This window comes from Bacillus rossius, chromosome 10 (genome assembly GCF_032445375.1).
Source record: "Bacillus rossius redtenbacheri isolate Brsri chromosome 10, Brsri_v3, whole genome shotgun sequence".
Taxonomy (NCBI): domain Eukaryota; kingdom Metazoa; phylum Arthropoda; class Insecta; order Phasmatodea; family Bacillidae; genus Bacillus; species Bacillus rossius.
In genome coordinates this window covers 40,215,652-40,241,036 of record NC_086337.1, presented here as the reverse complement: position 1 = coordinate 40,241,036, position 25,385 = coordinate 40,215,652, and the positions used below count along the sequence as shown (strand labels likewise).

The window sequence follows — 25,385 nt, the reverse complement described above, 5'->3', positions numbered from 1 at the left end:
GAGAAACATAAATATAATTCTGGTACCACAGCAAGCTTAAGAGCGAAACCTTTCTCGGTGAAAACAAAGTAGACTCCTGGTGGAACACCCTTGTAGGGGTAGATATATTGTGTGCGAACCATGCACACATCTTTCTAACTTCCCTTTAAGCCCGTGACAAGTGAAAGTAAAGGTCCCTAAATATGAGGGGTGGGGGAGGGGGAGAGATGTGGGTACAGGACTGCCGTCTCTCACCCTCCTGTATTAAACAAAAAAGCCGAGGTATTTCTTACGCAACAATAAAATGAGACACAGTACAGACTTCAGAACTCTATTAGACAGATATATGGTGCAACCCTTATTCAAGGGCGATCCTTACAATAAAAATGTTAGATTTTTATGCCGAAAATTATTGGTGCGACTCGTTCTGCGGGTTAATACGGTAACACACATTAGTGGTTGACCACCGGAAACAAAAGGGACGCTGTGCCGAATGAATCCTATGGTGGCTCACAAGGGCATAGTGAGCGGCCGTAACACATACGGAACCGCCTAGTAAAGTCATCATCAGCCTTCCGGCTCAGGAACTCTTTTAATTATCGTTTTCTCTCAAGAGGGGAATACTGCCTTAGAGGCGTTCAGGCGTGTTCCCACAGATGGTAGCTTCGCACCACCGGTCGTTTGACCGAGTGCGTGAGCCAGTTGGCCCATACCTGCGGTTCCTCTCGTACCGAGCAGGAATACTGGGGCAACGACCAGGTATCTCAGTAGGGTAAAACTAACCTGTTTCACAACAGTATCAAGTAACAAAAAAACACACACACACTGATTGAATAGCAGGCAAGTCGAAGGGTTTAACACGTGCCTTGAGTTGCATCCGCGCCCTCGCCTGCTCCGCGAGGTGGGCGCGCTCCACCAAGTGGACATTCTGGTTCAGCAGCTCGTTGAGCTGCTCCGTGAAGTTCCGGATCTTCGACAGCAGCATCAGGTTCTCCTCCTCGAGGCGGTGGTGCTCGGGCGGGCACGACTGCCCGTCCCCTTGCACCACTTGCATCCGCAGTTCCTGGATCTGGCAATTGCAACCACACATCATCACTAGAGACCCGGAAAATTCGCGGGTTCAATGACCTCCAGGATAGACTCCAATATCCTCTACACACTCGGGCAAATGCCAACTGTTCACTGGCTGCTTGACTTGTGAGTCGTCTCGACTGGGTGGGCTGTGATTCCGACACTTCTATGAGTGAGGGTCTCTAATTGGCCCTCGGTCCTCCAGATTAACAGTGGACAGTTATTCCCAGGCAAGGCATGATCATGGTGCAAGCAAGAATGAGATAGTATGGCCAGGTCAAAAGAGAGACTGCCTAGGAAAATGTTGGGAGTTGAAGTACTCAGGAAGAAAGCTCCAAGGAAGGCCAAGGAGGCGTGAAGAATGGGAGCTACTTAAAAAGTTTTGACGGATGTTAATAAAAATTTGTACAGAGTTATATTAAATCATATGTCAGTTGCCTGTATGAAATATTGTAGTCTTTTCCTTCTTTTGAGATGTATGATTTTTAATTAGACTAATGTAATGCTTTTTAATAAAGAAATTAGGGGAGACACAAGTCTGAGATTATAATCATGCATGTACCGTATATGTTATTTTGTACCAAAATAAAGTTTCATTGTCACAACTGCGGTAATTCTAATACAAAATAATTAAAATGCAACCCCCTGTTAAATGCCAATGTACAGTCTTTTAGAGAAATGTGTACAAAAAAAACCTAATGCTTCAAATCACCACAGAATAACTGAATTTTCAACATTTAATTGGATAAAATTGCAACTTCACTTCCAAATAGTGCAGGGTTCTGGAATATTACTCTTCAAGCAGCACAAATATGTGTTACATGATGACTCATACAACTGAGTCACAGATAAAATGGTACAGAATCATTGTGATGTATGGAAATATAAAAAAAATTAACGAAAAACATCAAATAACAAGTTTTCCAGACTTCTTCGCACAAATATTCACAGAAAAAATGCAGATAAGTGCTGCCAAGGCGGTAACTGCGACAGGTATCGCAACTATGTCGCCACTCACCAGATGATCCAGCGTTTATCTCCTCCACATCGCATTACTATCGAATCAACGCATATCGAGGAAGGATTTTCAAACTTCATCCTGTGGGCCTGTTCCGCTGCCAAGGCGACCTCCAGTCAGTGATGAGTTTGTTACAAGAGCTCAATACAGAACACAAAATTTAATAGATGTGTTTGATAATTTTTTTGTTTCAAGTTTGCCATTTTACAGAGTTAGAAACCTACTAAATAGTTTATCTAGTAAACCCTAAACTTCAGTGCCATGTAATAGTTGGTCACGAGAGTCACTACTACATAATGAGATAAGCATAAAAAGCTTCAATGCCAACCTGCTTCTTCAGACACAGTATCTCTGCAGTGTGAGGATCCTGGTTGACGATTGGTTTATTCTTTATCTGTCGAGCACGGTCCGCGTACCTAAGTGTACTCAGGGTTTCTTGGAGGTTGTAGTCTGCCGGGCTTACACAGGCTATCATCAGGGTCAGCGAATTACCACCCAAAGAGTCTAAACAAAAAAATATATCAGCTCAAACTAACATTCATTATGTTACTTTACTTTAAAAATAAAATACACTTAACAATACAAAATAAAGTAAAAAAAATTATCCCTTGATCCAACATTTTTTGTTACTCAATATTCATATTAGCTGAAACTTGATTTGAACAAGCAGATTAAATCTTTAAGACAGAACTAGAACTAAATGTTTAATGTCTCTGCAACTTGTTTCATCAATTAACATTAATTTATAAAAATATTATAACTTTAGTTCAAAGTACACAAAGGCAATAAACACAACAAATGCCAAAATAAATTTAATTTCATAAAATAGTTATTTTTAAATGAAATATTCTGATCATATGGCAGAAAGATAAGAACACGTAAAAACAAATTTAAAGAGAAATTATTAGTCTGGAAGAAGTAATAGGAATTTCAGGTAGAGCACCAACAAAAATGCAAAGACAATAAATAAACAATCAAAGAAAATCAACAAACCACATCATGCGACAGTAAAATAACACTTCATCTTTCATTTAATAATGGAAACGAATATAGCTGGAATTAACCTTGCAGCAGTCTCGTCAGCTTGCTGTCGCGATAGCCGATGTAGTTGTGGTTGCCCTCGCCGAGAGCGGATATCACATTTCCGAGCGCAAGAAGCCCCCTGTTGATGTTGATGCCTTCTTGGAAGCGGTCACCCACGGCTTTGGTCTTTTTCGGTCTCTCTGAACCTGCCAGGTCTACCAAGTGGAATTTTGCATTCAAAACGTTGTTCCTGCAAACCATAAACAGCCTCAAAAAACTAGCCACTGATTCGATACTTTGTAACGTGTTGACCAATCTGAACAAGTATAACATTTTAATAATTCTCAGCTCATTACACAAATATACACAATTTGAAACAATTTTTTGTGTAAAGGTACATTTCCACAATTCATGGTACTGTAAAAATACTTTTTTTAAAGTATGTATTTAAAAATAAATTGCGCATGTTTTACATAGGCTTTACAGAAATAAGTTTTGACAGTTAGCCTTAATCGACACAGTGAAAAAAAAAATTAAACATATGATAAGTATACGTACATAGTTTCAAAGCTGTTTCTGCCATTATTTTGAACTGATGACAACACTAGTACTTAATTACAGAAAAACTTTTTTTTCTGGAGAGAACGTTTTTGATTAGTATCAGGTTTCTTCACTAGTAATATGAATTGCTTACTTACTTTTACACATTATGCTTGCTGTTCTTTATTAGAAGAAAAACTGAGTATCAAAATAATATACATACTTAGTGCAAATTTTTTAAAATAAAAATGGACATGGTGTCTTTCACCCGACATGAAAGTGCAAATATGTGCAATGAAATCATTCAGCTACTCACATATCCCCAAGTTTAGTCATTTGAATATGAATGGTAAAGATAGCATGACTTCTGCTTGACTGTGCGTTCATAGCAGTGGCACCAGTTGCTCTTCCAGACGATCCCTGAAAAACAGCAGTTTTAGTTATGGAATACTAGCCAACAAGACAATGCCAAAAAAAAATATATTACACACACTAGTTTTCTTTTTATGTATTAATATTTTTACAGCAGTCAGCAAATGTGCACTGAATTGATGCATGTAAACCAATAATAACTAGTACAAAATAAATTTTCACACACACCTTAGCCAAGCAGTCTAGCATTTCTTCAGGAGTTCCAATCACCATCTCGGTCAGCCCAGGCATTCTTATGCCTTTCGCGTCCTCCCGAATATCAATAGAGCAGCGCGTCGTCGCAAGCAAGTCGTACAATTGCTCTTTATAGAGCTCCACAAAGGACACAGTTATCTTGAACTCCCAGTCGCTCATTTTCGCTACTTGTTCGAAAATGTCGTCGATAGCGCGTGGGATGACTCCTTTCTCACCTTCACCGATATAGCTTGTGCCAATGGAGAAGGTTTTCCCAGATCCCGTCTGACCATAGGCCAACACAGTCACATTGTATCCTGCAAATACACAAATAGAAACTCTATGATATATGGGCAAATCTAAAGCCAATATTACATATTTTAATTACTATAGAGCTAAATGTTCCAATGTGAAAACCAAAAAAATTCCTTTTAAAGCTTCTCAGATTTCAAAATTTAATTTCAGTTAAAGGATTGTGAATTTGTGTATGTTTACACAATGTGCCAAAAAAAAGTGTAAAAAATTATCAATAAGTTACTTAGTTTTTATTATTTTACTAGCAATGCCCAACATGTGTTGCAATGCCTCAATCAATTATTTTTTTGTAATTTGTTTGAAGTAGATACATAAATGCAAAGCATCTCTCACCTCTCTGTATCTCTATGCAATCTCACTCTATCTCTACATATATATGTACATCTCTATCTCTCTAAATACACACACATATACACACACACATACACACACATTAATACCTGCCAACTTGATAAGAACACCATCAGTAAGACTATAAAAATACACTCAATTTTTGCGTGAATCATATGTGATGATTCAGTGTTACAGAAACATTCACCAAGCGTCCAGCATTATAATAAACACTCTATAGCAATGAAAATATTAAAAATCAATGTTTTAAGCTATCTATGTAATATTTATCTATTTTTACTTGTCACAGGTGTGACATAGGTATGTAAAATCACATACGTATTCAAATGCAATGTTTTGTTAAAATTTCAAAACCATCGGTGAAGAACTTTAAGGGATTTAATATTTTGAACGAACAAACATTTATATCTTTATTTGTATCGATATGCATAAATGTTTATTATGAATTTTCATGACCCCATATTGTGAAATGTTAATAATATACAAAAATCACAATTTCATTCAGAGATGTGTTATTACAATTTTTTTTTTTTTTCCGTGCAGTTACACGAACGTTTCCCTCCGGGCCGACCGTTCAATTGAAAATTCCAGACTTGCAGTGAGTGACTCACCTTTGAAGAGGCGCGACACCATGTGTTTCACAGCCGTGTTGTAGAACAAGTCCTGGCTGTCGTCGGGCCCGAAAACGTAGTTGAACGTGAAAGCTTTGTCCACGTTCTTGACGAGGACCTGGCACTGCGCCACTGACTCCAGGCACACCTGGCAGCCCTTGCCCACTTCGCTGTCAACCAGCGGCCTGATGCGCAGCGCCACCTGGATCGTTTCCAAGTTCTCCACCATGCTCGGCAACTGCAAGACAGAACAAGATAAGGTAAATATGTAGTTGGGCGGCGGTATTTGCAAAAAAAAATGTTAAAAATCCGAAAATACTTTTATTATATGCTCTTAAACTTCCTCTTTTCATTAAACCCGGCGGAGATAAGAAATTCCAAATACTTTAGGAGATATTGAATTTTTTAATTCACATCACAACACCTGTGCATTCATGCGGCGTAAACAACTGTTTCTTGTTTACGAGTATGAATTTTTTTTTTCTCGCGACGTAGGTGAACGACTACATCATTTTCTACTAATGGCAAAGGAATTGTACCCGCCTCTAACTTAGGTGAGTCATTAACGTTACAAATTTTAATATTTTATTTGTTATTTGGATATTGTTGCGCAAGTAATAAGTAAAAATATAAATAAAATACGTGAGTTCCTACTGTTCATCCTTTGTCCCAGTTTGTTTGGTCAGGTCCGTTACATTATAAATACTTTAAAACTAAACAACCATTAAAACTATTCACATTATTTTTAATGTCCGCTTAGTTTGAAAGTATTTAAAATGTAACTGACCTGACCTAATCAACCATTTTAATTAATTAGGCATTCACAGACACACTGCAAAATAGAAAAATTGCGGCGGTCGAGTGATTGCCCAGGTCTTGTATTGCAAAATATGAACGGCGATATCTCCTAAAGTATATTTGGAATTTCTTATCTCCGCCGGGTTTAATGAAAAGAGGAAGTTAAAGAGCATAGAATAAAAGTATTTTCGGATTTTTAACATTTTTTTTCTCTCGCAAATACCGTCCAACTATATATTTACCCAAGATAAAACTGAAAACATGCAACGGCATCCTTACTTCCGAACATTTCACAGCTTATCCGAGAATTTTTGGTAATGGTCAAGGTGTTAACCAAAATAAAATAAAATAAAATAATAAAATCTGAAAATTCATTTCTTCCCCTAATTCTAAGAATTTTTAAAAATCATATTGTTAAAGAGAACGCAATAGGTGTGTTAAGTATTTCATTTACATGGCAGAAGAAATATTTTAGAGTAACAAAATTCCTGGAAAGGGGAAATCGTAAGGCTTTTCTATATAAAAAAAACTGTAATTTTTTTTTATACTACCACCTTGAAATCCACATTAAAAATTCCAACTGGTTTCTGAGAAACTTAAAGATTATAGGTTACATTCGGTAGCCGCCGCTGCCAGATTATTGTAGCAGCCCTACTGTTTACTTGATACTAGCTGCAACTTGATCATGTGGTTTTCCAAAGTTTCCATTTCAAGTAAAAAACAATCTGAGTGGAAAACTGATTAGGGTGGAAAACAGCCTTGGCCATGGCCATAAAATTCAGGCATTATTCATCCTTGTCTTTTTGAAAACATGATTAACCATGCTATATTCCTCAGCATCTCAGGAGAACCACAGGATCAGTTTCAACTAGTATCAAGTAAAAGGTAGGGCAGCGACAATAATCAGGCCAATTTCTCGTGGTAAAGTATCAGCTATGCTATATAAAGCATAACATGGCAACGGCCACGTCACTGCACAGGCTACCTAATGTACCATATAAAAAATAATTTCTCATAAATTAGTACAAATTTGGAATTTTTTTTATGAAAAAGCAGCGACCCTTACAATTTCCCTGGAAGAATATTTTCATCATGTTCAACATCCCGTGTAAAAAAAAAAATTGTGGAATTGTTTGCATTGCAAGCAAATGTTCTGTGCAAACAGTAAATGTTAATTTTTAATACTGAGTATTATTAGTTATGTGTTATTACATTCTTTTTGCACATTTACATGATCATAATTGTAATGAAAGGTTGGTGAAATTAGTTTAGTCAAATTACGATAAACATACTGTATCTGTAGTTCAATTTTTTCTATATGTTTAATGTATTCTATAGGTATGGTATTTTATTATTACAATAATTATATTACATCGAGTTGTAAACTTTGAATTAGGGAATTTACAACTGTCTTGAATGTTGTCATTTGAACTGTGAAAGTAGTTGTGAGCATCTATCATAAGAACCAAAACCAAATGAACATTATTTCTTTATTCAAATTTTTCAAAAGGAATTGAATATTGTTTAAAAGCTACAACCTACTTTGTTTCCAAACCAAAATTATTTAAAGATATTAATTAAACATGTCTATGTGTGGAGTCCACGAGTGACAAAAGTGAAACTTCTTGCTTATTAGGTATTGATAGAGATAAATTATTTGTAATTTTATATTTAAACAAAAGATAATAATCGAGAATAGAAAGGATGAGGATATCACTAATGAAAAAATAATAAATTGTAGACACCTACTTTAAAATAAAATAAAATAAATATGATAGCGACAAACGTTAGCGGTCACGAAAACTGAGTAGACAAACACAAGCAACGTTAGGTGAATTCCATTGCATCACAGCTGAATCATTTCTAACCCTCCTCTGCAGTCTCCCCCTTCCAGCCATTACTAGAATTGAGCATGCTACACTACGTACCTATCCTCTCCTTCATCGACCGTATAACCCTTTCGACCGCTAGTGCATGCATTGGAGTGGCGTCGCCGCTGACGCACACTCCTCCTCTACCGGTTCCCAAACCACGTACTTAATAATTCCCCTCATGCGATCGGAATTGTCAAAAATTGTAGCTTCCTCAGCAAAGAAGTTTCACTCCAAAAACAATTCCATATCAAAAATGAAAATTGTAACTGGGTAAATATCTTTGTAGAAGCCTAATAACACAAACAGGCCAATAAACAAAACATCAGAACAGGCCATTTACATGTCAGCGAAATAAAGTCATAATGAAATCCGAAAGAAGTTTGTTATGCATGCACATGATATGGTATATAAACTCACTTGTATTTCAGAACTGGTAATAAAATAAACGCTTGCGTCAATTAACGTCCTAAGGCAGTTTTTTATTCAACTCCTGACTTTGTATTAGGTGTGAGTTTAGTTACATATTGCTCACTTATCAAAATAAAAACCTTAATTCACAATTATAAACAGTATTCAAAGAACTTCAAACGCGGTCAACAATAAAACCGTTGCGCAGAAAATTCAAATAAAAACAATTGAATTTCTATATCTTAAGATGGCCAACAGATAATACGCTAGGTGGCCAGCAATTGGTATGATTTATTAATTCTGTTCTATGGTTTTACGAACGCCACTAATTTCACAGTAAGAGGATATTTTTAATGCCAACGATTGTTACCAACTACAACCAGCATTAATTATATATTTAAATTATCTTGTTTACCATAATAAAGAATAATAATAAATATTTAACAATAACACATTGTTATAATCTAAAAATTGTTGAATCCAAAATGGCTTTTTTTCAAGGATGGTGCTTTATAAAATATTACTAAGTCGAAATAGTGCCAAAATGTAAAGCTCTAATTTATAGTTTTCTGAATATATATTGTTCGACCAATTTGGAAAAGTCCCTATTTTCTATTGTTATGTTCACTTTAAGCCTAACTTAATACTTCCTGCTCTATGATTTATTGTTTTCATTGTGTCTTTTTTTACATCTGTTCTGCAGCAGAAAAAGAAATTACTGGGCTCGCCAGCTGGTCTGGGAGTTTTGACGTTTAGGAAAGGGCGTGTTTACTTAATTGAAAAGTTTGGTTTTGAACTTGTTTTTAATGCGTATTCTAACAGCGTGAAGAATGAAGACGCTAATTATCCGTCCTGGAGTTCACAGTAGTTTAATAACACGAACTTGGTAAATACGAGAAATGAATCCCAGCGACACAGAACAAGTAAGAAATTCAAATTTGGTATTTAAATGTAATGTCTCATCAAATTTCAATTTCAGATCAATGATATGTACTGTCAAATATAGGACGCTAATAAATTAAATGAAAATGAAATGATATTTTGGAATTTTGTAAGTGTTTTGTGAACCGGTAATTGACAATAGGCTGTGGCTCAAAGAAGTTAATGGGATTCGAGTGAAAGTTTGTTAATAGGACTTCATAAAATCTTTTAACAAAATGTTTTAAGGTAATACTTTGACAGCGCGGCTTCTTAGAACGGTAAGGAAACAAAATCGGAAAATATGAAGCTGACTTCATGCTGGCCACTTTCTTTAGCATGAAAGTGAATTGAATTCAATAGTTTGCTATTGGGCTTCCACCCGGTGGCAAGAAGTCATTTTCCCAGGTTTACTCTACCAAACCTTTCGTTTATGCGTAAGTTTTCTTGCCCCCTCTCACTTCCAATACTTTCCTGCAGATTCTTACCAAAAACAAGTGTGTACATTTATTTTCTCCTCAATTTTTGGTATCTTCCCCTTGTGGTCTCATGTCACTCTCTATCCTCTGTGTAGCCTGATTTCCAAAATTCTCCAGCACTTCCTTCCCCTTGACTACCTTTAATAACCTCACCCGACCGTCTCTCCAGAGTGAATGGGTAAAATTTATGCACCTAAATTTTGAGAGCTGGGTACAACCAAACAACAGGGTGATTTGTAGAGGGTTATAAAAACTGAACGCGGGCGTGTTGGTGAACCCATTTAGAAAATACTAAGTTTTATCAAAGTAAATCCTCTTATCCCTTATAGCATTTCTGTAGGGTATTTTAGCTTTGATCTTTTTGTGTGTGTTCCCTGATGAATTCTTCGTACCTATATGCAAGGCAGTGTCAAATACAAAGAATGACTAAAGAATTTGTTCTGAACTCGTAAATATGGAAACAAATAGGCAAAAACATCAACTTTAACTTGATTTAAAAAAAATACTAATAGTGTTAAAGAAGTTGAGATTCTTTTAAAAACTTTCCGTGTTATTGTTTATTACAACAAGGAACTAAATTGGTATAAAACTGTTTTCAGCTTGTGTAAAAAATGTAAGGGGAAAATAGAGTAAAATTACCTATCAAATAAATTTATTTGTTAATAAAAACATTACAAATCTGACTGAAATATGGCACCCTTATTTCTAATACCACAGCAGCATGCTACTTTAATAGGAAGGTGCTTTTTCCTAGTGGCTCGTGACCTGGTTGTTTCCGCATGGAAAGTGGGTATGGTCTGTGGTCCATGCAGATGAAAGGCATCCTTTTCACTATACCCTGGTGCAAGTTAAATTTAATTTATGACATTTATTCCATCCTGATAGCTCATGTAAAATTCATTTAAAATAGCACAAAGCACCATTTTTTACCTGTCCACTGAACAATGGGCAAGTAAAAAGTGCTTTTCTCTCAATGTCTCATTTGCAAAATCAAGTTTTGTCTCATTTTTTTTCTGGTATATCCCTCAAGATCCACAATATGTGTGGAGTTTAGCCACCTCATACTTTTTCCCAAAGGATTTATCTTGGTTTCTGGTTTAGTAGAAAGGGATGAAGAGTGACAATTGCAGTGTAGAAAATGGATAATTTTTATGACGGATGAATAAAAATTTTATCAAGAGTGGATTTTTAACAAACACAGCCTTTAAAATTGACAACAAAAGGGCCAAAATACACATGCAACCAGGCAAACATCTCATCAAACCAGATTTTCAGTAAACATCTGAGCAGGAGTGATCAGGAGGCACCTCATAGGACTGCATTATTTGCCGGACACCCTCAACTGGAAAAATTATCTTCAGTTCCCTGCAGATTGATCTCCCAAAATTGACGAAGCGACGTGTCGATATTTGAGGAAGATCGTCCTATGGTCTTCAAAAACGACAGCATAATGTTTTCCCCAACTTGTGGATGGGAAGACTTTGCCCCATCACATAACCCGCACGTTCCCCAGACCTAACTCCACTCGCTTACTTTGTCTGGGGATGTGCTAAAGAGTTAGTGTATGATGTGGAGATTTATACAAACGAATGAAGGAAGAAATGACTCTCCAGACACGACAGTAGAAATCAGACATAGGTGTCGAGCAAAGTGATTGCAACTGGGATTTGAACTCTGAGTGACTTGGTGATAGCCAAGAACGCTACTGACTAAGCTGCTCAACAGCTGCTGACAAAGTGATACTTATTAATACATAAGCTAAGCTCAATGTTTAAAGGTTTTTTTTTTTCTCAAAATTGGCTGGCTGTTGCACTTTTCTTGTTTGAAGGTTGAACACCCTAAAGGGGTACTAACTATGTACCAAGTCTCGTCCCGAAGTTAATTGCCCAGGTTGTGCCCTCCCCTTGTTAGGAATGTAAATTTTAAACAAAATCAATAAACAATGGGCTGAATTCATACATGTACACACACATACATATATGTGCACACACACACACACACACACACACACCCACACACCCACACACCCATTACTCAACATCAAGGTTCTGAATCAAAAAAACCAAAATTCTAAAAGTGTCTTAGTTTTCGAGTTACAGACTTTTTTAAAAAGTTTTTTAATTCCAACCCTGCACTTAATTACTACCTACTGTGACTATATGTTTTCTGTACAGTCATAAATAACCCTACTATTGATAACAATTCAAAATAAAATCAAACATGCAATACTTTTAGGGTGGGAGGAGGGAATTATTTGGAAGATAATATTTTAAATCTGGTAAATTTTACTGGTCGTACTTTTTTATAAATAAATTTTTTAAAAATGTTGCTAATTTAACAAGTTATTTGAAATTGCTAACTAAAGAAAATGGTAAATATGTAGAGTAGCTGTATATGCGAAAAAAAATGCTAAAATTCCGAAAATACTTTTCTTCTATGCTCTTTCACTTCCTCTTTTCAAATCAACCGGCGGAGATAAGAAATTCCAAATACTTTAGGAGATATCGAATTTTTTAATTTTGCAATACAACACCTGTACAACCTTAGACCGAGGCCATTTTAGTTATTTTGCCGTGTGTTCGTGAATGCGTAATAAATAAAATGGTCGATTAGGTCAGGTCAGTTACATTATTAATACTTTCAAACTAAGCGGACATAAAAAATAATGTGAATTAATTTTAATGGCTGTTTAGTTTTAAAATATTAATAATGTAACTGACCTGACCAAACAAACCGGGACAAAGGATGTACAGTAGGAACTAAAATGGTCGATTATGTCAGGTCAGTTACATTATGAATACTTTCAAACTAAGCGTACATTAAAAATATGATTTAATTTCAATGGTTCTATAGTTATAAAGTATTTATAATGTAACTGACCTGACCTAACAAACCCGGACAAATGATGAACATTAACAACTCACGTAAAATTTTTTTGTTACTTATTACTTGCGCAACAATATCCAAATAAAAAATAAGACTTTAAAATTTGAAACGTTAAAAACCCACCTAAGTTGGAGGCGGGTACATTTTCTTTTGCCATTAGAAGGAAATGATGTAGTCGTTCACCTACGTCGCGATACTTCCGACAAAACATTAATAAATAAATAAATAAATAATCACATATTGGTTCATTTGAATACTGGCCAATCACGGAACTGTCACGTGACAAAATTGTCCAATAAGAAACATAATAGATACTTGTAAACCAGAAACAATGGTGATCGCAGCATGAATACAGGTATTGTGATGAAAATTAAAAAATTCGATATCCCCTAAAGTATTTGGAATTTCTTATCTCCGCCGGTTGATTTGAAAAGAGGAAGTGAAAGAGCATAGAATAAAAGTATTTTTGGAATTTTAGCTTTTTTTCCGCATATACCGCGACTACATATTTACCAAGAAAATAACTTGCTAAGTTAGCAAAGTATTTTATTATTATTATTATTATTATTATTATTATTATTATTATTATTATTATTATTATTATTATTTATAAAGTGTGTAAGGTTACAGTTATTCAATTAAATATTGTTGCAGCGTAAGTGGTGCAAAAAAATTTTTCCCCCATAAGAATAGCATTTTTTATTTTATGTTGAATTGTTATAAATAGGAGGTTTATTTATGATTGCATAGCAAAACTTTTTAAGGCACAGTATCTAATAATTTGGTGTGTAGTGATATTTAAAAACATCTGAAAAATTGCTTATAGCTCGAAAACTACGACACTTATTGTCTTATAAACTGTTCTTGGCTTGACTTTCTTATGGTACAACCTGTGATATACATAATTTTGTTATGTTCCTTTTAGTATAGAAACATCAGTGATCATAATTTAATAATGCAAATGCCTACGCAGGAAGTAAGATAATATGTGCATAGAATTAAAATAAAAGAAAAATATGCTATAATTTTATAATTCCAAATATATGATATTGTTAGTTGTTAGCATTTAATATAAATGTACCAATAACAACAAGTCGTCAGTGACACCACATGATGATGACCATTATGATATGTAAAAATGACATATATCAGTAGTAAACAACTAAAAACATCTTAAATATAATAATTAAACTGTTAAAAGCTGATTTTAGCATCACAATTTGCTGCCGAAAAAAAAAAAAAAATATTAATCGTAGTGGCCACAAAAAAATTTAAATTTTTGCGTTATGCTAAATAAGTAATATGAAAGTTTGAAAAAAGAATTTTTTTTTATTTTAGCTCCGATTTATTCCGCCATCAATTTACTCCAAGCCACTAAAATTTAATTTAAAAATTTTCATTCTTTAAATTTCTACTCTAGTTTGTATTGGTGAAATGAAATATATGCATTTTTTAACATAAATTTGAAATATTTGTGTAGTTTGAAGATGAATGGTCTGACATACAAGAGCGGTTCAAGAAAGAAGGGCTTGATTTTGAAAATTTGCGACCTGAAGAACGCTTGCTTCACGTCTGGCGATGGCTTGTGGACGCAGAGAGCAATCTTCAGAGTTCGAGAAGACAGCTGGATAAACTTAGAGAGCTACGAAGTGAAGAAATGGAGGTAACCAGTTTTTCGAACTCATTACTTAATTTGTAGGGAGTAAATTAAGATAAGTAGCATATACTGTACATTTAAAAAAAAGGGGATAAAATGTTTTGAGAGCAAAAACAAATTTTGTATTTTCACCAGTCCTGCGGTAAATTTTATCCCTGCTTGTCAGATGTGTACACTAGGGTGAATAATGATATTCTCAACACCATAACAATTCAGACATTGCAAATACTAAAGCTGTGATGTGTGTACCCAAGTTCTCAATAGCAATGGGTGACATTAAAAGCAAAAAGTTTTTTTTTGTTAATCACAGTTACTAAAATCACCATCCTAAAATTAATTACTAAAAGGCTATTAAATAATTATTTTACATATATTTAAGATTTTATACACTGAAGTCTTACTTTAAATTATTTTACATTAAGTTTAGTTAGTTTTTGTGACCTTGAAGTGGCTGAATTTATAGTTTTTTTTTTTTTTTTTTCCTCTCTCTCTTAAATACCCCAAACTCTCCCAGTCATATTCATAAACTTTTTAAAATAACAAAAATGTACAGTTAGCTAAAACTGAAATTTTTTTGCATGTTAATTTTAACTCTAAATATCACACTGATCCTGCACTTCAAAAATCATCATAAAATTTTTGTCACCCACATTACTTAACATGTTTATGACTTAAATTTGAAAATTTGTAAAGACAGTTGTTTGGGAAAAAAAAGTTTTCTCCACCATTAATGGTTTCCAAAATAATTAAATAGAGATTTAATAGTGATGCAGATACATACCTATTATTTTCACTTCCATTTGGAGTGTCATTAGTATAGGATTTTATATAATTACTAGCTGCAGTACCTGGCGTTACCCGAGTTGAACACAGGTATATATATTGTCCGTGAATCAAAGTAAAATGGATAGCGCTTTATGACAGTATGGTGGACATAGAGAAATGACACACAATTGCTGTTTGTATGTGTATGGCCAAAGATTTTCTGTTGACCCATGGCAATCAGTTAAACAGTTTAAAAATTGATTCACTGCAGCGCCATCGAGTGGCGAGTTATAGCAAAATGGATATTGCAAAAATATTCTCAGTGTTCAAATATCTAGGTACATCAATTTTCATGGCTATTGGTTGAACAGTTTAGAAGTTTATGCGCTGCAGCGCCATCTAGCTGCGAGTTACAAAAAAAAAAATAGCATAAAAACCTTCTCCATGAAAAAACACTTTGATGTGCCAACTTTCATGGCGATCAGTCAAACTGTGTCTGAGTTTATCTATTTCATAAATACATACATATATACATACACACCAATCTCCTATTTTATATATATATATATATATATATATATATATATATATATATATATATAACCAATGCTTAGTCTAAATGAGGAACATTAGTGATGCACAAGTATAGATTATGATAGCAATTATTTATACATACTGATAGAGTTATTGATTTAAAACATATTTAACGTGCAAATGTTTTAGTTTTCTATATGTAGGTACTGCAGGATTTTTTTTTTATTTGCAACCAAAACTGTAAAACTGTACAAGTGTTAATGTATAGTTAGAGATGATGAAAAATAGTATTTAAAAAGCTACTTTATAGCATTTATTTTTTGTTCTGTAGCATTTATTAGCATTTATAATTTTTTTTTTAAGTCCTGTAGAATGTGATGTTCAAAAAATGCTTTTTGAAAATATAGGAATTTAATATAACAATACTGACATTGTAATTACATATAGTAATAAACTAATAAAGAATTGAATCAAAATACAAATCACAAATACAGCTACATGGGATAATCAATCATACAAATTTTTGTTTCTGACCGCTAGTAACACAACATACTGTAGCAGAGAAATTTGACACACATTATAAAAATTACACATCATGTTCATGATATTAGTGTGTGGACAAAATATTGTTCTTACTCTCACACACCCATCCCCCCTTGCCATATCTTTAATACATGCAGATTAATATGGGGCGATTGTCCACAGACCCAACAGTTTGTACTTCCCTGCCAGGGTTGTGTTCCGACGGGACACACGAACGGACGCCGCAGTCAGGAAATGTTTTTGCAAAGTGTGAGGGGACCGTGTCTGCCGGGCGAGCAGGAGATGGAGAGCTACATCGGGCACATTCGGTCGCTGGCGGAGAAGCGCGCGGACCACCTGGAGTCGGAGACGCTCGCCCTGCGCGCGCGGCTCGAGTCGTCTCAGCAGCAGGCGGCCACGCTCGCCACCCTGCTGGAGAAGAGCGGCCTGGAGCGCGTCGCCGACGACAGTCTCGGGGAGCAGGTCCGAACCCCTACCCTTTCCGGCATTTAAAAACACTCTGCAAAGACGCAACGAGAAAAATCATAGCAAAGTACACCTTCAGGTTGCAAGAGAGATTATTTGGACGTAGTTATGCAAAAAGGGAACCAACCCACAATCTTGTTATATATTTTATTTGAAAATAAATTAAACTAGTACAACGTTGATCGTACCGTCGTTGCCGTTATTATATCAGTATTTATGCTAGACCATTAAAACTGTACCCGCGTTATGTTATCAGTAGGAGAATTGCAATTTATAATTAACTTTTACTTCAAAATACTCAGAATAGGTTTCATGTGGGTTGGTTCCTTTTTGCATAACTACGTCCATTTTAGAACGATTATTGTAATCCTTAGTGGGCTGCGATGTATTTCCTTCCCATGATAGTCTGACATGCCTCATACACAGAAACCACAGGAATTGTGTTTCAGAGTACAGCGCGGAGTCCCGCAAATCCAAACTAATTGAAGCCGAGACCTGTTTGAATTACCCACCGTATTTTCGGATTCGTCAAATAATTGCAGTAATGCAACAGCGTGTGGTAAAATACATTTATATAAGCGTTTATTATCACTCAACACAACTTATAAAATTTTTGCAAGCACAGAATCACTAAACATGTTCACAAATGGGTCAAGACATTAAAAATTAATTTTTAGAATTTAAAAAAATATATATATTTTTTAATATGTATTTTTACCCTAAACTCATTTGTATTAGCTGGATTTTCGGTTTAGCAGGAATTCACTGTGGCCTGTATTTAATGCCAGTTTGTACACGTGGCTCTGTAAGCATGTTTTACAAACAAATTTGAGATGTATGTTTCATGTATTTAATAATTAGAATATATCTGTATTTATGACAAAGTATTATGAAAATAAGTATCAAGAAAAATTAAATATAAACCAAAATGTAAAATGTTTTATTTTCTCAAACTAAATTATTACTTAAATCTCTGTATTTAAATGTTAAAGTTGAAGTTAATTTTTCCTGAAATTTTAGTGTTACAATCAATATCTTTTTGAAATTAAATTATAAAGAAAACTTACTGGTAAAATAAAAAGATATAATGATTTACTGGACTCCCTCCGTTACAAAATCCTTGCTACGGCCCTGCCATTGCGGATCGAGAAGTTCACGCAAGAGGTGGTTTGTATATGGGAACTAATTTTCATCCCAGAAAACTTAAATCTTATCAAGTTGAAGTTGCAGTCAAAATAGCTCGCTCAGCCTTTGGAAGGTTATAAAGGTACTTAAGTCCAATATTCCAAGACACAAAAATAAGGGTTTAGGTGTTGGATATGCTACACCTGTACCCTAACCGTATTCCTAGAGCAAGATAGGACACGGCCAGTCCCTTGTTTTTAGGCAATGGATTTTGGTGTCCTATCCATTGCCCAAATTACGCGCGAGCGCAGAGCTAATTTTTTCATTTATTTCATCCAGATGGCTGACCAGCATCGGTCGCCATTAACTCGTATATAGTCATTTTTGCGATAATCGGGGGACGTCTCAAGCATGTTGGTGTGCCAAATGAAAATTTATGATAGCAAAACTATCCTGGAATACATTAGGTACACTTAAATGGTTATAAAAACAAATAATCACAACTTTTAAAATACTTGTGAATTAAAGTTACACCGTTTAATTCACGCTATAGTGCAGCTATCTGTGTAATGTTTGGTGTAGCAAATGTATCGATGGTTGCCAGTCATCCGCTAGAATGCATTGAAATCAGTTTCTAGCCTCGTGCAGGACACTGTTTATTAAAACGGTTGCTTTTTCGTTATCTAACAGGGATTGGGTTTTTGGCACGTTCTGGAATGCAGTCTGCAAGTTAGGTTATGGTTGTATCCCAACCCAACAGATAGTGCTTGTTCACTACCTTAACCGAATCTCTTGGAATACTGCCCTAAGGGATTTGAAAATTTGAGATGTACAAACAGTATAAAGATTAAAAAATTTAGGACATACAGACTGTATGTAATGATTGATTTATACATTTTGTAAATATAATAATTAAATAAAATTATAATTTGTGTATTCAAAAATCTTACATCAACAAGGGGTTTGAACAGTTGCATTATCATTCTATCATTCACATAACGCATCATTTTCTGTGTTTTGTAGTTCAAAGATGTTGTAACTGCCACCTTGCATCATCCAAAATAACACACTGCCTTCACCGAGATATCACTTTTTTTTTTCAGGGATGGTGTTTATGTTGCCAATTTTTACTGTACTAAATTTGTGCACCTAATATTGCCTTTCCAAAATCACACTAACAAATTACGTTTTACCTGTTGAGCAATAGCAAAATTCTAAGACAAGTATCAGTCTGCTTCAAACTGCAGCCTATTTAGATCTTTTATTTTTGTTTGTAATGCATCCTTCCTTCCACCTACGATTTTTGTGTTAATGTTGAAGAGTGTTGATGGCTGTTTTCCTTCGCTTGGCGCAGGTAGCATTCCTCATAGCAGACCGTGCCAAGCTGATGGAGGAGATTGAGGTGATAAAGAAGCTGAAGTTCTCCAATGGGGTCAATGGCCTCAACAAGGAGAGTGAGCTTCTGTCAGAAATTATAAAGGTATTGCTGATGTCTTCATTTCAGGTACATTACAATATGTTTGTGGTAATGTGACAAACATCCTGTGTACAGGCAAAATAATTACCTTATTGTTTTTTCATGAGGTAAAAAAACCTAAACCTGGCCAAATTCACTCTATTTCAAGGGTCAGGCTCAATCATTTTTGAAACTTATTTGAGGGCCAGACAATTTGAGTTGAAGAGCAAAAACAAGAAACAACCATGGTCCGAAAATGAAATTTTTTCAAGAGAAGCAAAAACAATGTTTCTCCTTTGCTCATTGGTGTTTAAATGATGTGAAACTTACACTGTAACACAAATAACACTTCTTCACTCCCCTTTGATGTGCTAATCAACATTAATTTACAAATATAGTTAAACAATTTGGCATGAAACATTCTTGGTTCTGGAGTAAGATTTTTGCCAAAGTAAATTCATGAGTGTACAAAAATGAAAATAATATTCTTTATTAATTTATAATTTATACTAGGTAAGCAGTTAAAAACCATCAGTTAACAACATAAATGTAAAAATAAGGGTTGGCATTACGTAGAGGATAGCATCCATACAAATAAAAACAACTTTAATACTGTCAGTGGTTATTTTGACTTAAAATACGTTGGACAAGGGGGGTTTCTTTCCCCTTAAAATACTGTTTACAATAGTTATTATTTTTGCTTAAATTACTGTTTAAAGTGGTTATTTTTGCTTAAAATACTGCGAACAGTAATTATTTATGCTGATAATAAGTGGGCAATGGTTGTTTTTTTCTGAACTCACCATATTTCAGAACATCATTCCATACAGAGTATGGTTGTTTTTAGTTTAACAGATGGGCCTGATAACAAGGGATCATTATAGGATGGACCAGAAATGCCAATTTTAATTTTTGGATTGTGGCTGTTTTTACAAAAAAAATCTTCAATAAATAGTGGATTTCTTACAACAAATTTTAAATGTCTTGTTTTTTTCTGTAAACTGAAATATAAATACAATATGTGGCAGTTTAACTCTAATGATTTGACGGCCCAACCCTAATTTAAATCCAGAAAGCCGGGTAGCTTACAGGACTGGGCCTGCGACATAGTTTCGCAAGGCCCGCCTAAAGAAACTTTTCACAAAGAATCATTATTAGGTCCTGCTATCGTGAGCATTGTGAGAGTGTTCCGTAGCAAAGCCCTGGGGACATCGGCTCTAAATAAATTTAACGTGCGTACTGAGTACGTACATGCACCTTTTTTTTTCCTTCTCATTCTTGTTCTTCTTGAAGGTATCTTCGGAAAAGGAGGTCCTGAGACGGGAGGTGTCTGAAATGTGCGACCGTGTTCAGCTGTTGGAGAAGGCGTCTCGCCAATTAGAGCTGGATAACGAGCGGCTTGCGTTCAAGGTAATGTTCACATTCTCGAAACCATTTTCAGGTATTCCAAGTGTAACAAAGTCTTGTACGTAGGACTAACCATTTGGATTTTATGCGTAAATTTTTGTTTCTTCAGAATGCAGCAAAGTCAATTTAAGCCGTTAAAACACAAAACTGAAAATATGTATTGACTATTTTATTTAAAAAAAATCAAATCATTATACAAATTAATTTACTATGTGTCAAATACTTGCTGTAAAGTTACTAGAAATTAGTTTTTGCACACATTCTGAAGAAACTTTAATTATAATACAAATTTTTTTAGTAACGTTACTTCCCTTGAAATGTCCTTCAATTACAATAAAGCCTTTTCTTTACTTCAGTTGATGGGAATTGACACTTGGTGCATTGTTCACTTTTGTAAGGTCCAATTTAACTGCATGTCCAGTATAAATACCTTCTTCTTTTTTTTTAATCATTTACCTACTAATTTTTTTTTCTGGTCTCTTGATATGTGTAAGAAAAAGAATTTAAAAAACGTCTCACTGTGATATTTCTCAAAACTACAATGTCCTTTTTTTTGACCTGTTTTCATTTATTCACAGTTTTAACATCGTACATCTGGTTTTACCCTACACCCAGAAAAAAAAAACCTCATTTCGACCTAAAATGTTATTGGAAACCAAAATTCCATTTCAGAAATATTCTCCACTATTGGATTTAAAGATTTTTACCTCATCCGTACTCAAAACAAATTAACAAGTAATTTTACTTACCCATTGTTTATGATTATGATGTCACCCGAATACCTAGTCTTGAATTCATACACTTGTCTGATGAGAATTTATCACCCCATCACTGTCAGGCATGCCATTTCTACTCGCAAATTCATACAGTGTAACAGTTACTTAATGGTTATAGTATTAGTAATTGTTTGAATTTGGTGGATGTGTACAGATAAACTATGACTGTAAAGAAGGGACATGACTCATTTGGGCCCCTTGGAAAGCTACAAATGTTGTCAAAACAGTAACCTTCACTTTTGATGTAATGAATTAACTCATCTTCTTAACATTCTATTAAACATGCTCTTAGGCACTGCAGCCAATACAGCATTTTTCTGTTGCCACAAAATGTATTTTTTTCTTCCAAGTGAAGTTGATTTGATTTTGTTAGGTTGTTCAATTAGTTACTGCAGTGAAAGTGAAACCAATTGAAAATTAAAAATTTTTAACAGTTTTTTTTTGTGACTAATGTTGTGGGGCGACTACTCACTCTGGATAACTTGGTGAAATTTGACGGAGGAGGGGAGATGTAGCCAAAAGCCAGCTTCGTTTCAGCCAAAAAGGACTGACTTTGGCTGGAAACAGTACATAGATTTTCGTTTTCATAACTATTTTGTCGGTAAAATATGGAAATTTTGTTTATGTGATACCTAAATATTTATTTTTAAAATTAATTTTTGTTTCAAGCATTTAATACAATCTGTGATTTGTTCAATAATCATTTCATTTATACATGTAGTAAAATTAATTTGTGGCATCATGTTGCAGTACCTGTGTTTTGCAATAGCAAACATAAAACGATAGATAAAACAATAAAAGTATTTCGGTAAGTGTTACTTACCTCAAATCACAAAGCAAAAAAGATAAAAGAGTGCCAACTCAAAGCTATAACAAACTATAATTAGCAGACCGCGGTGGTTGCATGGTGAGCTCACTCAAGCTTAAGTGATCTGGGTTTGATTCCTGGTGGAATCAGGCCCGGATTTTTCGCAAGTGAAAAACATGGCGGATGTGTTTGTGAGGCAGTGGGTTTTCTCGGGGGTGCTCCTGTTTCCTTTGACCATTCATTCCATCATTACTCCATTAGCATCAAGAGCGCATGCAGAATTTCATTTTGGTTGCGGTGGGAGGAATAGAAACACTTTGCCCACTGTTTGCTTTCTTATTGGTGAGAGATTTTTTTAGATTTCACAGGAAGGGGGTTGGGGGTAGGATCTTCCTCTTATCCCCCACGTACACCCCTGATTAGCATCTCATCTCACTTTTTATCTTTAATGCACCCAATGTCGAAGAGACGTTTAGTTCAATCCATTGTAAGTATTTTCATACATATGTATATTATTTTTCTTATGAAAATCAGGGATGTCCACCCCCCTCCCCCCCCCCCCCCCCCCCGGCTCTACTTCTGCTTTGAAGAGAAGTATTTTGTATGAAGTGCCTTACAGTGTTTGCTGTTGTCTTGTCTAGAAAAGGGCTAGCTTATACACTTATAGGTCTACGTGTTTGATAACAATGGCTCCTCTTGTGTATGTGTGTGAAGTTAACTACCCGTTTTGAAACCTGGCAACCGTGGTATCACCACTCTCTGTACATATATGTGTGTATTCTTAGCTGTCGGAAGCGTTGGCCGAGCTAGAGGAGAGGGAATCACAGTTGAAACACATAGGTGTGTAATAATCTTGATTAACTGCATGCTTGCGTAGCATTGTGGGTTGGCTGCAGTGTTGGACCACTTGACAGCGGACTGGAGCGATCACCTCTGAGGTGTTCTTGCATGCCATGCACAGGAAATGGTTTATTTTTTATTCTTAATGCAAGGATGGATTTAAGTATTTCTATTTTATCTGGGTGTCCAGCATCACTGTAAACTTGGAATCAAGGAGTGTTTTATTTCTAAAAAATTATAGTTAGGGAAATAGGTATATGTCAGAGAATTTTAATGAATGGTTTACACCATAGAGTTAAGAAGTTAGGTAGCGGGTGTATAATCTTTGCTGTGTTTACATTTGAGGTCGAAACAACCGCAAAACATCACAGGCTATAGTGTAGTTAAAGGCAGAATGCTCTATTTTTATTCTCCGATATTGGAAGGAAATGATGCGTATTTGCAAGTAAGTTTATCTTGGTCGGTAAAAAAATGAAACTTAAAGGTTGTCCAACAATATATCTTGTTTTGATAATACAAAAAAAAAAAAAAAAGTCGCAAAATGTGTTAACCATTTGGGTTATCAATTTTACACTCTTATCAGTACATAAACATGCTGCATCAGTGTTACTAAGCTTATTCAGTAATGGATTTTGTACTATGTCATTCATGTTTACTTAATAGGTACATGTTTTAAGAATGTCATTGTTATAATCAATTTTTCATATTAGGTGATAAAATTCAAAATATCAAAATCTACCTTGTGATTATTTCATGCATTATTATAATTGATTTTAACTAAAAATTGGAAATATAATTGTAATTTCAAATATCGATAGCTGCTATTTATGAATAAGGCAAGATTAGTGACTAAAATAGGTTTTCTGGTACCTGCCTATCCATTCACCGACATAACAAGATGCCTTTGCTGATTCTGTACTTTGTACCAATTTGTTTTAATTTATTTTAGAGAGGATGGGGTTTGTATGTATAAGTACTAGTAATTTCATCATATTATTTTCAATTCTTGACTTATTTCGTGGTAAGAAGCACTTCATTATAGTGATTTTAAGTTATGTTCTATATATAATAATCATTTTTATTTATTTTGAGTTTTTGATCCTACAGTTTACCCATGAAATTCTTAATGACTTCCCTAGTTTCTAGTTTTTTTAAGATGCCACTCATTATTGTAAAACACCCCTTTACGGGATAATCTAAATAAGTGTTAGTATAATTTAAAGAAATTCTGTTTTTAATTTTTAGAATAGCCAATAATCTAATCATTAATCAAGCTTTATGCTTGTAACTAGCACATGATTGTATTAATAAATAAGTTGAGGAAATATAAACTAGAGTGAATTTTTTTTGGGAAAGTCAACAAGAAAACAGGAAGTAACTTACTGAAGAAAATCTATGGTTAGTTTACAAAAACTTACAACTTATGTAATTTTCCATAATTTTTCAGTGTGAAAACCAATTTGGTAGTATGTATATTGTGGTATCCTGCAAGAATACACAATAATATTGGACTTATGTGTCAAATATGATTCCAATTTTTTTTTAGGTAACCTGTTCGTGCAATCATAAGCCCAACATGGCATTTTTACGATTCTCATCCCATTATTTCTTAAAAATTATTATAGGAAGGTTGTAACCACCATTTGTTTACATCATATGTATGGGTGGATGCCCAAAACCAAAAATGACATCAGTATCCATGCTTGACAACTACTCCATAACTTCATAACTCCATGGGTTGTACAAAGTCTCTGAATGTTTCACTAACCCATTTAAGCTGGATTCGTAATGATCCACCATCGGGTCTCTCCATTTCTCATCCGTTCGTCAATCACAGGAACCTCAAGTAAAATCAGAAGGCCCGAAAAATTCAATCTGTCCTGCCCGTCAAAAGCTTCCAAAGCATTAGCTATTGACATACAAATAAATGAAATTATAATCTCCAAAATGTTAATAAGGTATTGTCGGCAACCTTTAATATGTATCTTAAAAGTTTTTAAGTTTTTTTTTATTTGTTTAGCGGTTCCATTAAATGTTTCTAACTTAGGTAAAAAGACATTTTAAAAGGAAATTTGGTTTGTTGGTTTTGCTGGATACCCTATCAGTTTTATTCACGTTATGATACAAATTTT

General features: G+C 34.7%; 2 protein-coding genes across 2 annotated transcripts in view; one reads left to right on the top strand and one right to left on the bottom strand.

Annotated features, from left to right (window-relative positions):
• LOC134536013 (chromosome-associated kinesin KIF4) overlaps positions 1-8,809 on the bottom strand; it is a 38,209-nt gene extending 29,400 nt beyond the window's left edge. The window contains exons 1-7 of the mRNA XM_063375507.1: positions 8,604-8,809; positions 5,515-5,752; positions 4,232-4,554; positions 3,948-4,051; positions 3,133-3,341; positions 2,397-2,572; positions 845-1,048 (exon numbers count right to left, since the gene is read on the bottom strand). Coding sequence (XP_063231577.1) covers positions 845-1,048; positions 2,397-2,572; positions 3,133-3,341; positions 3,948-4,051; positions 4,232-4,554; positions 5,515-5,743 — 1,245 coding nt within the window. The 5' untranslated portion in view covers positions 5,744-5,752; positions 8,604-8,809. The remainder of the gene's footprint in view (positions 1-844; positions 1,049-2,396; positions 2,573-3,132; positions 3,342-3,947; positions 4,052-4,231; positions 4,555-5,514; positions 5,753-8,603) is intronic.
• Positions 8,810-9,288: 479 nt separating this feature from the next.
• The window catches only part of LOC134536012 (golgin subfamily A member 4-like), a 41,107-nt gene continuing 25,010 nt past the window's right edge, over positions 9,289-25,385 (top strand). Inside the window, exons 1-6 of the mRNA XM_063375506.1 lie at positions 9,289-9,517; positions 14,358-14,540; positions 16,656-16,838; positions 19,321-19,446; positions 20,716-20,832; positions 23,199-23,253. Coding sequence (XP_063231576.1) covers positions 9,494-9,517; positions 14,358-14,540; positions 16,656-16,838; positions 19,321-19,446; positions 20,716-20,832; positions 23,199-23,253 — 688 coding nt within the window. The 5' untranslated portion in view covers positions 9,289-9,493. The remainder of the gene's footprint in view (positions 9,518-14,357; positions 14,541-16,655; positions 16,839-19,320; positions 19,447-20,715; positions 20,833-23,198; positions 23,254-25,385) is intronic.